General features: G+C 38.2%; 1 protein-coding gene across 32 annotated transcripts in view; it reads left to right on the forward strand.

Annotated features, from left to right (window-relative positions):
* The window catches only part of LOC129576082 (probable serine/threonine-protein kinase DDB_G0282963), a 71,690-nt gene that overhangs the window by 41,751 nt on the left and 14,290 nt on the right, over window positions 1–15,649 (forward strand). For all 32 annotated transcript variants that reach the window (XM_055460567.1, XM_055460574.1, XM_055460578.1 and 29 more), the window contains one exon: window positions 2,740–2,813. In XM_055460567.1, coding sequence (XP_055316542.1) covers window positions 2,740–2,813 — 74 coding nt within the window. The remainder of the gene's footprint in view (window positions 1–2,739; window positions 2,814–15,649) is intronic.

Here is a 15,649-nt window from a genome sequence, read left to right on the forward strand (position 1 = left end):
CTCTCTCTCTCTCTCTCTCTCTCTCTCTCTCTCTCTCTCTCTTTCGCTGTCTCTCTCTCTCTTACACTCTCTTATGTTCTCGTTCTCGCTCCTCTCTGCCTATCTCTCTGCCCGTTTCTTTGTCACCGATGGTCGTTGTTCGCGCATTGGTTGACTCTCCTGAGCTCGAAAATCATTTGAGTAAAAGTAAAGCCAATGTCCAAAAGTCCAATCCGTTCGGTATCGGGCCGAGCTCGAGTCTCTTGTGTCACCAACGAAAAAAACTGATTGCGATAACCATCAACGTGTTACAAAATTATGAAAATATGTATGTCTAATTTTCGGTTTTGATTTCCTGTGTGTCTCTATCTATATCACTCTTCCACGCCGTATTTGTTTTTCGGTTATGTTTGTGTATGTTGGTCATCCTATGTTCATTCTACTTTGATCTATCTCGTCTTCGAGCAAAATAAACATGTCAACGAAAATAAAAGAGAACCAACGCCGTAAACCCAAAATAAATAGACACATTGAACGCAATCGTGATTACTGTTTAAACAAACTGACAAAAAAATATGCTAAAAATAGGCGTAAAGTGTCGGAAACACACACTAGCACATTGAAATAAACATCCATAAATCAAGAGCGACTGAGAGCACGCCGATATTTCCGAGCCCATGAAGAAAAATTCAAGCGGTCAATTTGAACATATCAACGACGATCGAAAGGCAGCAACAACGCCTTTTGAAACATTGCACAATTCTATGCACATGAGCAACGAAAGAAAAAAAACCAACGAATTTTTCGGACGGGCAAAAATGCCGACGAGATTGCAATCGATTTCCGTTTATGTTGCTGCACGACTTGACTGCAGTGTATGTGTATATTGATTTAGAGCAAGTGTTCGGCTCTATTCTAATTCGCCTCTTGATTTTACGCTGCAAGCCACAACAAAATGATCATATGTATTGAATATTGCTTTCCACGCGGCAACATATTCCATCAATATTTTCATGTTTGCATCCACAAATCGCTTCGGCTTTTTCATGTACCGTTAGAAAACTCCGATTTTTTTTCTATACATTTCATATGCACCCACTTAAGAACTCAATCTCGATTTTGGATCGTTTATTTTTCCGCCGTTCCGACACCGCCTTTTAAAGACCAAATACTCTTTTGTATACAAAATAGAAGTGCCGTAATTGAATTTGAAACACATTCCCAATAGGCATTTTCTGTTTCTCTTCGTTCCGTAAATTGGATCGACGATCGAAGGGAGAATAAGAGTCGAATTCTTGAAATATTCAAGAGTTTCGATGGAATATGTTTGAATTTTGGACGAAATTCTACGCTTAAGATTCTATTTCCAGAAAAATTTCGGCGAAAAAACTGAATTTTCAAAGAATTGAACGAAAGACTGGATTTTGAGACCAATTTCAAAACAAATAGTATTGATTTGTAGACGAAATTACAATAAAAAACGTAAATAACATTCACCAAAATGAATTGAAGGACAAAAAATGCGAGGTGTTCACGCATTTGAAACCATTCAGATGTGGTCAGGTATATCTTATCAATGTTCATATCGATTTGATGACTTTTCACTGTTTGTTGTCGACTTTGTTCGCTCATTGTGTTTTCTATAAATATTTTACTGCATCGTATGACGATGAAGGCATTGAAATTTGTATTATCGTACGCACTTATCTAATCACATCGATCCATCGTCAAGAGGGAGAGAGAGCAAAAGAAGAAGAAGAGAAAAAAAAACATGCGAAAATGACTACGATGGGCGATTGAGTCAATTGATTGTGAGCGTACACAATTTCATCACGTTTTGTCATCCGTCATACGATACGACACTTCTTCTTCTTGCTATTGTTATTATTTTCATTGGGTTGTTGTGTGTACATCGGTTGTTTATATGCTCAAATGCGAGTGCGTTGTGTCAGCTGATGAATATGCTGGTCATTTGCGTTAATTAAAATTGAAAAATTGTGTTCGTGCCACGAGCAAAATAAAACCATCAGAACACACACATGCTGCGGCAATAACAGTTTATGATGTTGTTGTTGCTGCTTTTTTTTCTGTCAGTTTAACTGCAAAGCGATTATGCCAATTTAAGCCCGTGATGATGATTGACTCATTAAACGGAACATGCGATGGGTTAAGTCGCTCAGCTTGCTCCCGCTTGCTTCAGCCGTACGCACAACTTTATCATGTGAACTCTGAGCTCCTGTTTGTATGGTCGCATGATTACGAATAAAATTCATGATTTATTTCGTCGAAATGTTTTTTCCGCTGACAGCACTCGCGACTATTTCGCGTTTTTTTTTCTTGCGCTTCGCCGTTTCTACTTCTCTCCTCTCTCTTTTTCTTCTTCCCCGAATCCATCTCTATCTCTCTTTCTCTCAGAGTTTGTCTCTATCTCTTCGTCCGTCTCGCTCTTTCTATTTTCGGATATTTGTCTCGAAAATCCGACGTCGCTTTTGCGAAAACTGACACATAATTAAAAAATTTCACTTTTCGCTACCGTTTCGCCAAGTGATTATGAATGAAACCAACGAGAAAAAAAGCACACCATGCCGTGCGACATAATACGACACCCGTAAAAATGATCACAATGTTCGTTTTTTTTCGGTTGGTCGTTCATTCGTTCAGTCTGCCGGCTCAAGTTTCATGTAATATTACACATTTGACATGTGACTCTATGAAAAAATTTCGCTTATAACTTTTCGTTTGTTTTTTTTCTATTTTCAGTGCTACGATCCAAGCCATTTCAGCCTATTTGGATGCGTTCCAGAAAATTGCAGACGCTGCCACCAACTCAAGAGGTAATTTATATCATTCATAAAAGTCTTTTCCCTTCGGAAATTTATTATACGGTGTATAAAATCGGGTAACTGTCACACAGTTTCGATTGTTGTTGTTCTCACCGTTGTGTGTCCTTTGGCTTCTCGACTTTTCCTGCGCTTTTTTCGTATGCCGGCTGTAGATTCGGCGCTTACTTTTGGTCTTAGCTTCGTATTTGACGCTTGCGCTTGCTTTTGCTTTTGGATTCGGCCTCGACTTTGGATCGAAATTTACTTTGATTCTGGCTTCGCCTCGCGGACAGAATGTGACACAGGAAACCCATTACGTTCGAATGAAAACGAATAAATTGTACGACACAGGGAAAAATGGGAACCCATCACCCTCTCTCCCTCCCATCCTCGAATAGACAAATAAACAAATCTAACTAATCAGGCGAATCGAATAAATCTTCCATGCAACCATAGCCAGAGAGAAAGAGAGAGAGCGAGAGAGTCGTTGTCGGTAACACAAAAATATGTTCGCTATGAAATTATTGAATCAGTCATAAAACACTTTGACCAACCTAAACGCCTTCGCATTCATTTCATCCATCCGTACACAATGTTTGCGAATTGGAAAAGACGAGAGGAAAAAACAGTAATGCTTTCGCAAAACCATCAAAATTGGCGGGCGAGCCACAGAGTGTACTCACGAATCGATAACGAATGGGCGATAAAACAAGCCAAACAATATGCGTCAAAGCATCATGACTGCTTTTTTAATCTATTTCGTCGACTTGGATATATTTATAGGTTGTAGCGTCTGTGAAAAAATTGTTCGTTTTTTTTTTGTGTGTGTGTCTATTGGACATCCGTTGTAAGAAGCGTGTATTTTCTATTTGTATGATATGTGATTCCTGTATTGCCAACCGATTTGAAAAATTTTCTTCGTAAAACGTGAAAGAGAGAAAGAGAGTAAAAATGATCATAATCATTGAAATTTTGGCTCATGCACTCGATCAACCGATTTATTGACAGGCTGACGACTTGCCAATAGCCTATTACTAAGATTAACTGGCCACCCGATCAAAGTAAACGCATCAAACTGACAGCGAATTGTTTAATAACAAGAGAAATAAACCAGAACAAAAATAGAAAAATACAATAAATAAAACCCAAATGAACCAGGACAAAATTCAAATTCCATTCAAAAATCAGCATACTTTGAATCAAATTCGAGAATAAGAATAACAAAAATTAAGATTAAGAATGAGAATAAAATGAAATTTACGAACAATAATAAATATTGCAAAGAAAGAAAAGACTGACTCAGAAATGTCACGGAAATTATTGGGGTGATGAAATCGTCGAGAGGCACACATTAAATTGATAAAAGCGAGCAATTTGAATTGATTTATGTGAAAGACAGTCAGATTATGTGCCCATTTATGGCGAATATTTGCGATAGCGATGTTAAAATTGAGTGCAAACGTTCAATATCACCAATCGAATATGTGTCATTTTTTCGGTATAAATCGTTGCTTCGATTGTGTGTGTGTGTGTGTGTTTACAACTGAAAATTGCACTTCTCCAGCCTATTCAAGCTTATCAAATGAGTGAGAGTTTTGTCGATTTGTTCCCATTTTTTATTTTTTTCGATCGTTCGTTGGTTCGTTCTTCGTTCGCACGAATTCGCATTTGGCCGTAAAAGTCAGTGATGTCATGAGCACGACTGTGTGAAAAATGAAAAAGAAACCGACAACTCAGTTTTGTTTAGCATGAGAATGGGAAAATGTGTGTGTACACGAGAGACACGTCAGAAAAATAAAGAACACAGAAGAAGTTGAGAAGAAAAAAAAAAACGGAGAAGCAAATATCGAAAGCGAGTACGTTCATTGTGCTTCATTCTATTTTGTCACACATATGCCAATAACTGTCAAATGCTTGTATTTAGATTGTTTGACTTTCCTTTCCGCCGCACATTTTCCACACATACCCAGCCTGCTGCCGATGATGATTTGTCGCAGTTTGTTATTTTCACTCTCTCAATGACTCTCTCTCTTTCTTTTTCTCCGACACTTTCTGTCACTCTCTGCCTCCCGTGCCGTCGGTCACAAAGAAATTCATTGAACGACGTTCCATGCTGTACCGCACCGCTACGGTGCCGGGAAATCTGTGCAATATTGTTGTTTCATTGCTTTCCGAATTCGATTCCAAAATCATCTTTATGAAGTTATTGTTACCTTAAAAGCGCAGCTCAATAGAAAGTATGGCAGATACGTTTCTTTTCGGTCGATTATCCCAAAGAATCGATAACTCGATCCGAAAAGTCACATACGCCCTCCGAAATGTATGCCTTTGTAAGATGGCTTTGCACTTATTCAGTTTTTTTGCTTTGTCTTTTTCTTTTGTCCATTTTTCTCCATCTATCCCGCTTTCGCTGTCTATTTCTGATGTTTGCTCTGTCTCCTTCTCTCTTTTTCTCCTTTTCTCTTTCTCTATCTCTCTGTCTATTTGTCTTTTTGCTCGCTCACTCTTGCACTTATTTCACTAGCTGGCTGATAGAGTAGCGATTGATATTGGTTCCGTTCAAGCAAAATGCCAAATAGAAAATGCACGGTTTGCCGAGGCGAGAATGATATATCTGAACGGAATGGAGTGCTGTTCCAAAAACAGAAAGAAACATACATATTTCCTTGTCTTTTTCTACGTAAATATTTACTGATTGAGTGCCAACATATAGCGATTTAACTTGCGCAAACATGTGGCTATTGCCCAAGCCCAAGCCCATCGATTCAAAAAGAAATTTATCGAAGAAATTGAACATTGAAAAGCAAACTGAATGTGCTCAGGAAAATGAAATGGGTTCCCCTATTGAAAGAATCGAGGAAAAAAATGAACGAAAAAGCACCGTTTCTCCGAATGGAAAACAAATATCCACTTTTCGAATGGTAAAAGATTTAAAATTGCATTGGTTGAACACTTGCTGAGTCTCCGATTCAAGCCATAGTTTAGTGGCGTATTTAGCCTTTTGGCTATCAAAATCGAACCAGTTTTCGGCTGAAATGGCATTAATACCCGTTTTGATGTATATTCGAGTGGAAAAAAGCGAGCAGACTGTTTGAACCCAATAAAAATAAAAAAAGAATTACATTGGTAATCCCGAACTTTTCCGTACCGTTGGCCTGCGTTGTCTGTAGGTACTTTTGGTTATTTTTTGTGAATTTTCTTGAAATAAAGGCAGCGAAGATATAATAATAAAAATAAAGTGAAAAATCGGTCACTTTAACTAAAACTTCGACAATTTTGTATGAGAGGTAACCAATTCCTATTGGCTTCAAACTTTCTGAGGTTTCATTTTTTGGAGAAAAAACAAGATTCTGAAAGTTTCATGTTGATCCCATTTGCAGAAGTTTGATTTTTTGTCCTCAATTTTTGTCGAAATTTTCTTGGAAAAAATTGAGGGCCAAAAACCAAACTTCTGCACATGCGATCAACATGAAACTTTCAGAATCTTATTTTTTCTCCAAAAAATGAAACCTCAGAAAGTTTGAAGGCAATCAGAATCGATTAACGGGTACCTCCCATACAAAATTGTCCAAAAATCGGTAATTTTAGTCAAAATTTCAAAAATTTTGTATGGGAGGTACCCGTAAATCGATTCCGATTGGTTTCAAACTTCCAGAATCTTATTTTTCTCGCAGAAAATGAAATCTCAGAAAGTTTGAAGCCAATCGGAGTCGATTTACAGGTACCTCCTATACAAAAGTGTCAATTTTTTGAGGTTTTTCTTAGGGCAAGTACCCCAGGATCAAATCCAAAATGGCTCATCTTCGAACTTAAACTAAGTTTTTCGAATACAAAACTTTTGGCATTTCCAGATTTTGATTATCTCAATTATTTTTTGAGTTATCGTGTTAACACACACCAACGACGACAACGACGACGGCACACGAACGGAAAAGTGTCTCAAAAAGTGGTTTTCTACGCGTTTCATGAGTTTTTATGATGATCTAAACCAATTTTGCGAAAAAAGTTTTCGGGACCAATTCCTATACTTTCCCTTGACACGTTGTGTACGGAAAAGTAATATGCTCATTTTGAATGATGCAAATGTGTGCTCCTGAACAAGCGCAAGTTTTTTTCTTTCTTTCCGAACTAATGCACTTTTAATAAATGAACCAATTGTCCTCATTTTAAGGTTCTAAAGTGGATCTCTTTTTATTTCTAACAGAATTTTGCCCGAAGATTCTTTCGATTCGAAGCAACGCAGAAAAAGAAATGAATCCAAAACAAAAACCGCGAAAACCATAAATCCGAATGGAAACATGTATAATTCTTTATTTCAGTTGATTAAATCATAAAAAGTGCATTAAGCGCAGCTAGGAAATGTTCTATACTTCAGTTTGGTGTTCGTTTATGTGAAGTGAAGTGCACACCGAATGGAAATATATAGCGCACGAAATTGTGTGCTGCAAAATAGAACAAGAAAGAGAGGAAAAAAACGAACAGAAGTAGTGTATTTTAATTCACCACAAATAGAATATCACACACACAGAGAGAGAGATGGGCGCGCAGGGCTGGAAAAGCGGCAGAAAAAGAAGTGAGAGATGGATCTAAATTGCTGAATATAGTGCATTTAAATGACTAATAAATGGGATAGTGAAGTGAAGTTTGACGTAAAAACGTACAACTAAATGATATCATAGAAACGTAATTGGTGCCCGCTCGCGCGCGCGCACACACACACACACAGACCGACTGCATCGCGTTCAACAGCAAACAGCGGTCCACTTTTTGATTTTGCTGCATATTGCGCGTACGATGATTATTTGTATCGTTTCAAGACTCTTTTGCTGCTTTTTTCTTCTCTTTCTCGCTCTCTCTTTTTCGCCCTATCGCTCTATCTCGCTCTCGCTCGCACCCATTCTGTTTTTCGTTCGCACTCTCTCTCTCTCTCTCTCTCTCTCTCTAATTCCCTCTGCTTTTTCTCTCCTTTCGTTCTCTCGCCGGTTTGGAAAAAAAAACAATTCGTGCCCATAAACCTTTTAGCGAGGCAAGCTATAGAGCTAAATCGTGGAGTTAAGTATCGCTCTAGCTGCGATATGACTATTATAATAATAATCTTATTTTACATTGGCCGATGCTGTGTGCATGCGTATGCAGCGGTAAATTGTTGGAAAAAAAAACAACAACAACAGCGGCTCGGCAACAACAGAAGCAGCAACAGCTTCGGCGGCAGCCGAGACTTGGAAAATTTGGCGAAGAAACGTGTGCAATTAATGACAAGTGCGCGGTAGTTTGTTATTTGCGCGTCATGTGTAGATTATATGGCTTGGAATGGGCCAGTGCAACACTTTGAATCGTTGTATTGCTTCGGTGAGCACATAAACCTTCTTCTCGCACATTTTATTGTTTCGGTCGATGATTTGGCTCTCGCACATCTGCTACTGCCGTTGCATACGCGTCTCATTTGTCATTTATTTCGGTGGAATTGCTGGCTTCTATGCAAATAATAAACCGTCTTACCAAACTTAGGCTCTTTAATCATACTGTGCCATCTCCATCTTCCTCTCACTCTTTCTCTTTCTACCTTTTGCGCACCCGCTCTCTCCCTCTTTCTCTCTTACGAAGTACAAAAAGGTCTTTGTTTTCAAGCACAAGAACTTCTACTTTGCGTACATGAAATTCTGCTAAAGCGAAAAACGTCGGTTTTGCTAACAAGAAGCATGTTTCATCTGGCAAAAGTTGAAGGAAAAAAAAAACATTCTCCTCAACCTGACCTTCATCATGGCCATTTTCCGTGTTACATTGAAAACCGAGTGAGTTTTGAAGTGATCTTCATTTGAACCTCGCAAACGTTGCGTTTTCGTTGAATTTTATCGCTAATGCGATCGAAGTTTTGCAATTCAGCAGAACGAATTGGGCGAGAAAAGAAAACGCGCTCGAATAAAAAGTGCGAATAATATTCTCATTAAAACGCGAACAAAAAAGTCATGAGAATTCAAGAGAAAAAAAGTGTTCATAAGAATTGACGAGCAACAACCAAAAAAACAAACACACAGTCATGAGAATTGAAGGGAATTTGCATTTGCGCAAAAGAAATTCGTGTATCGATATTTGACTGACATCATTTCTGTGTCGAAATTTATTGCCGTTCGTCAATTTCGTAAAATGCTATATTAGACATTGTTTTTTTTATCGCTTTCTGTTTCGTTGCTACCGACAGAAACTAACCCGTTTTACTCGCGGCACAAATATTTGCGTCGCTTCAATCAAGGTCACATCAGCGAAGAAAAAAAAAAGTACGCTGACGACAAAAGTACTAAACGATTGTAGACATCATATTTGAATTCCATTTTTAAATAAAGAAAATATGTTTCGAATATATCAACACATTCAATTATTCGTAATACACGCAATAAATAGCATTAATTGCCACCTATTTGATCGAATGAGTATCAATTGACTTTTTAAAGTCAAGACGATCGAGAGAGAAAAAAGGAACGGAGATGCTTCTTCGGCAAAATGGACGAACGAAAAAAAAAAACTTGGAACAAATTCACACTTGTTGTTTCATTCGATAGATGCAATCACGAGAAGAGAGATCGCAAGATGATGCCACTTAAAAGCAATGCGATAGCATCAATCGCTTGTTTTTGCTGCAGGCAATGGCAAGAAGAAAAAAATTGAGTGGAACGGGGCAATAATGTCTCTTCACGCTTGTCTTCATTTCGGTGATGGATAACCGCATCACTTCCATTAGTCTTCATTAAAAAAAACAGAATCTTTTGCTTCCTCATGTCTTGCTCCCCATGTTCATCGCATGTTTTATCGTTCCCTTGCATTTATCATTGTCTCGCTTTTTCGCTCACTCGCTCACTCCATCTCTCCCGCATTGAAGCGCCATAAACAGCTGAGAACCTTCGGTTAATCACATTGCATTCGGTTCGTGTGTCACACGAGAACTTGGAAATGGCACAATTAACCGAATTGATTTGCTGTTAACGATCTTGTGAATCGGAAATGGCCAATTAAATTGCTTTCAATGTAATCAATTACATTGCAGAAAATGACGAATGATTGCCACGATTGTTGTCGAATGGACTCCTTCTTTCTTCCAATCACAGAGCCAATCCAGGGAATCCAACATTTTTCACGTTTTTTTTTCATCTTTTTTACAACGGTGACCTTTTCCGTACTATTTCACATTTATCAGCTGCATGTTGAGCGCTGCACAGAAGCCGGCTCCATCATAAATATTCAGCACAAATATTTTAAACGTCAAAATGATTGCTGTTTGAATTGGCCATTGTTCTTAAAGGGTTTGGAAAAAAAAAAATAAAGGTGTTTTGAACGTAAGCAGAAGAAAAAAATTGGAGGCGCTTGTTTTGAAATTCCGCAAAAATAACAAGAGAGAGAATGAGAGCAACAAATCGAAAGAAAAAGAGAAGAAAAAACGAATATTAAAGTCGTGATTGAATTTACCTCCGTTGCTCTTTTGTTCTATTCTAACCTATTTATAATAAATAAACATCAGCGATGAATGCAATCGAGATCAAGTACTCCGCATTTAGCACTTTTTTTCGTGTGTGTCTGTTCGTCTTAGACAGTTTTTTAATGGATTTCATTTCAGCCCGTAGTGAAATTCTTTGTATCGTTGTGCGTGTTTTTCTCAATCTCGTTCTTCCTCGCTCTTGGTCTATCGTTCTCTCTCGCGATGGTGTTTCAATGAAAGAATTGGTTGCGATGTGCTCTCTTGCTACAGCATTTGGTTTTTTCGATGTGTTTTCTTGTGTTCATGCTCTATCAACCTCTCGTTCTTTCATTCTTTCCCACTCTTTCGCTCTCTCATGGTCTTGTTTTCTCTCGCTCTGTTTTCCTCACATCGTTTTGTTCACTCTTGCTGCCTCGTGCTATCGCTCTCCCATTCTATTCTCATTCATCTTGGTACAAAACTCCCGACGAGCGCTTCTTTTGCCTGCAACGATCTGTAATAATCGATGTGGTAAACGAAAATTAAATGTCACGTCGAAGAAAAAAAAGGCAACAGCACATCTCGCAATGATTCGTTGTTTGGGATTGATGTTTGAAAGCGCCGAAAAAAGAGCGAGTGTTTTACGTTGAACTAACGAGTGGAAAATAGAACTTATGGAATATGAGTTGCTGAGCACGAAAAAAGGCGTACATTTCCGAAAACTCAATATCTTGTCGTCATCCAAAACACAAACAAAAGGCTCCGGGTTAAAGGTTCTTTGACATACGAGCAAACGAAACTCACTAACGAGCATCGCTTAAATGAAGAACAACAACTAAGTTTCGGCGCGGGTCGGTTTGCCAGTTCTGTGTTTGCGATCAGAGCGTTTGCCAGCCTTTTGTTGCGAGAGCACCATGGATTATGGGTTATTGAAATTCAAACAATGCAAATTCAATATCAAAGTCATGTACCAACGTCGTCGCCATACAATCCGTGATTTTTCTGCTTTCGACGACGCCCGAGCACAAAATGTCCAATTCACCGACATATACACGATTCGATTCCATGCACAAAAATCGAAACACACGTGAAACCAAACCGAGCCAAAGCAACAAAATTGTACGAAATGAAATTCCGAAATTTATTTGTTTTTTACAATAACAAACTTTTTTCGGTTTGATGTGGTGGCTGGCGCGCGACTCTCTCTCTCTCTCTCTTTCTCGATTGGTATAGCGAAATAATTCACCATGATTCGACATTCCATCAGATAGCCACGATGCACAGACACACACACTCAGCTGATAAAGTACATTACTTAGAGAGAAATCGCGTTCGCCTTTTCCAATCAAACATACACACAAACCATACCTTTATTTCATTTCTCGTTGCCATTTCCTTCGGTTGTTGTTTTTTTCTTCTTCTTTCTTGGACTCTTTTTTTTTTATTTCGGCTGATGCACACACCCAATACCATTTTTTTCACTTAATTCACCAGAAAATTGGCCGCAAAAACAAATAATCATTTCTTCATTGATGGAAATAAACGAAGAACGAAATTATAGTGTGTGTCTGTGATGAAACGGGAATTGTTCGTTTGCAACATGCAAATCAATCGTAATATAGAGAGACAGAGAGAAACATAACCAAAATGAGAACAACGATGGACACAAATTAGAAGAAGAAACACACAACATATTAAACGGAATCAAACGTGATCAGGTAAAACGTTTGGCCTGTTTTTTCGATCTGTCTCTTCCCGGTTGGTTTGCGTTTGTTTTCTACCTTTTGCTTGAAAGCACGCGCGTTTACAGTCTCTCATTCTTTCTTTCGATTAAGACCATGATACTCTCTCTCGCTCGCTATGCTGTGCACTCATTCAGTGGGCACATTTCCGTCGATATCAGCACATATGCACACATCACAGCTGCCACAAAACGGGGCTTTTTTCAGACACAACTTTGTGTTTTTCTTTCTCTTTCTCGTTCAATTCACATGGAAATTATTTTCTATCGTCGATTTATGGCTCATGCTTTTCATATCAATACTTTTTTTGCGATATGTATGAGAAGCATACGAACTGGGCCAGTCGATGCACGAATTTTCAAACAAATGTTTAAAAGAACTCTCTCAAGACTTTATTTACTAAATTTTTTTTCTGCAAGTCATACAAATCTCACAAATAAGTCGATAACCGAGTGATGTCGAATCCTTTTTTGATGAAAATTGATGACGCGGCTGTGATTCCCATGTTTCGGGTCTTTTATGACTGAAAGTAGCTTTGCAAACTATTTTACAAAAAAAAAATTCTTTGTTTGTAAATTAGCTCAGGTTGGTCGTTGGAAGAATCACAATATTTCTCAATTTCAGTTAGATTAGTTGTATAGTTCAAAAGCATGAAATGCATTTTGGTGTAGTGCAAAACATGGATAGGAAAAAATTGACAGTTTCAAATGTTGACTCTTTATTTCCTTCACATTTTGAACAAAAATCTCAGGCGTTGTTCCAAATTGTGTTGAAAATGTGGTTTTTTCATGAAGAACATCAAGTCTATAGAAAGTTTGGCCATTGACAACCGGCAATCACATTTTACATCCGTACTTTTTTCACAATCATTAGTAAAACTGTCGATAGCTACCTTCTACCAAGTAAAAACGAGTACCTTCTATCGCTCTTCGCTGTCCGAAAACAGTTTAAAAACAAACTGGCTGTCGAAATATTGCTGCAATGACCCAAAAAAAAAACGGCCGTTCCATATCTTCACCCATTCGAAATGTTTACATAACTCAGTCGCTGTAATGCTTCAATTTTCGACAGAAAACTCGACATTTATGATTCACAATTCAATGAACCTGGTTTTTTTTTCTGTCGAGCTCATCACGTTGATTCTTCCTATTTCATCCGAAGAAATTCCTATTTCAAAAAATTCGCTTTTTATTAAAGGCTTCATTTCTTCTTTCAACTTCTTTTTTTTTCTCGTGTGTTGATGTTCGTTCCTCTGTTTGCACAATCCGGACGAGAATTCTATTCTAAGAACGTTGGATTAGGTAATACCTTTGAAATGTGCATTTGCTTTATTTTTCGGAAAATGTAATCTGCAATGTGTGTTTTATGAAGCGAATTTCGTTCTAAATGCCAATTTGGTGTGTGTTTGTATGGCAAAACCGTTGCTTGTTTTGCGAAATAGTGCGATGGCTATCGAAAAGAATTCAAGTCAAAGGCGAATGTTATCCGAATGATGAGCAGAGGGGCTCTTTGTTTATCCAATAATTAAAATGAGGCGGACAATATTCGCTTGTGCATCATTGAATAAGTTTGACATCGTTGTGAGAACACAAATGGTCTCGGTATATCTCTCTCTCTCTGTGTGTGTGTATCTCTGCTTCATTTCATGCATGACATGCATGACTTAAGTTTATTTTGCTCTTGGAGCTGAAAAAAAATGGACAACAGCATCATCATCAGCAGCAGTAGCCTTGTGTAGTTAGGCCATGTTCAATATACATTGAGATGGCTTCAATTTCTTTTGTGGATGAATTTTGCACGCAAATGCACAACGAGTGCACATGCAGTATGCGCGCGATGCCATGGTATTCGATTACGTGTGGGCTCAAAAACACAGCACAAGTGCAATTAGTAGAAGCACCTATATGGTTCCCATTCAAATCATTCCAATGCGATCGAATAAATCATAGACCGTTTGTGATTATGTATGCAGATGATTTACGTGTGTGCACTGCACATGTTGCGACAATCTGAAACGAAAGAAAAACGAGCAACACACAATTAGAACCGATCAAATTAAAGGCGAACAACACCCATCAAAGTACGCAAATTTCTTTATGATAAACACTCACAAACGCAGGCAATAAAAAGATCTAAAAAAATCGGTATGAGTTGGCCATTCCAATGGATTGGATTAATGTCCGGGTAAATGGATGAAAAGAAAAGACAAAAGCCGAACGCACACCTCAATCGAAATTGTGTGATACTTTCTGCACTCTTTACCATTCGAGCATTTGTGTCGATGCCAACACAGCGATTGTGCTATGCAACTGGAGAAGAGAGAGAGAGAGAGAAAAAAACATAACAAACTTTTAATGCTTCACTCGTAAACTCGTGTATGCATGTCGGATCCGAGCTGCAAATAAAAAAAAGTAATCAACGCAGATACAGTCTCAAATCTTGGACGGTGCGCATGCATCTCAAGCCCATTGCATGCTAGCACTTCGTTTTTCATTGCAGAGAGATGAGAACGAAGGCAGAGGAGAGAAAAAACAAACCGTCGGCATTGTGTGTCGTTATCGCGCATTTCAATATTGTGAAAATCAAAACCGAAAATTACACATCAAATTATAATTGTTTGTGAGTGAGTATTGGCGAAGACGAGCTGCACTACAAAATTATAGATACACACGCAAATTATAACAAAACAGCTGCGGTTGCTGATGATGCTGCCGTTGTAGCTGCTGCTCTTGTTGTTGCTTTTTGATTCTTCGGTTGTTGTTACTTCTGCTGCTGCAACCGCACACTAACCAAGTCAAAACTAAGCCTAGCGAAGAAAACCCAAGCACGAACAGAAGACGAAAAAACACACACACTCGCCGAAAGACACGGCGAATAAAACACACAAATCAAACATCTAGTCGCAAATAGTGCGGCGCAAGGCCCCAGAGAGAGACGAAATAGAAACTTTTTCATTCATTTCAATGCGGTTTAATTAGATTTTTTTTTACAGCAAATTACTGCTGCTGCTGCAGTTACAATCATAAAATGAAAATAAAAAAAAAGAAACAAAAAAAAACCGATTGTACAGTCAGTCAGTAATCTAATAACAATACACAAATTATGGACCATGTCTAAGATGTACGTCGGTTTTTCGTTTGTCGAATGAACCAAGCGAAAGAGAGCAAGAGCCAGAGATTTCTAATGAGCAGTGCGATGCCAGCATTTAATACTATTGAACAGTATGTATTTTTATTGCCAATGATATCTTCACTGTTTGTTCAGAAGTCCATTGATTTGGTTTCTGTCGACAAATATGATGGATCTGTGTGCATGGCTTGAGAACGGCTCAAAACTGGCATGAAGTCAAAATTCTCTGTTCATTTTGTTTCAGCCGCTGTCATGAATTCCAAATCAATTTCTCGAAATTGGATTGAACAAATGAAAGAAAACACAGACACACACACACCCGGCTAATAAAAGAAGACTTTTGGAATCCGGCATTCACTCCATTTTTGGGTGGTCATCGTCAAAACACCATACTTGTATGATTTTGATGAAGATCAAACACCGAATCAATAAACGTGCCACGACCATTTATCAGCATCAGTAATTTTTGTCGAATTTGCTTTTGTTTCGGCCTTTTTTTTTATTTCCTTTTCTATCCGCAATCGATTCGG

This window comes from Sitodiplosis mosellana, unplaced genomic scaffold (assembly GCF_009176505.1).
Source record: "Sitodiplosis mosellana isolate CC-2019 unplaced genomic scaffold, AAFC_SMos_1.0 Smas_scaffold_6170, whole genome shotgun sequence".
In the NCBI taxonomy this organism is placed as follows: Eukaryota; Metazoa; Arthropoda; class Insecta; order Diptera; family Cecidomyiidae; genus Sitodiplosis; species Sitodiplosis mosellana.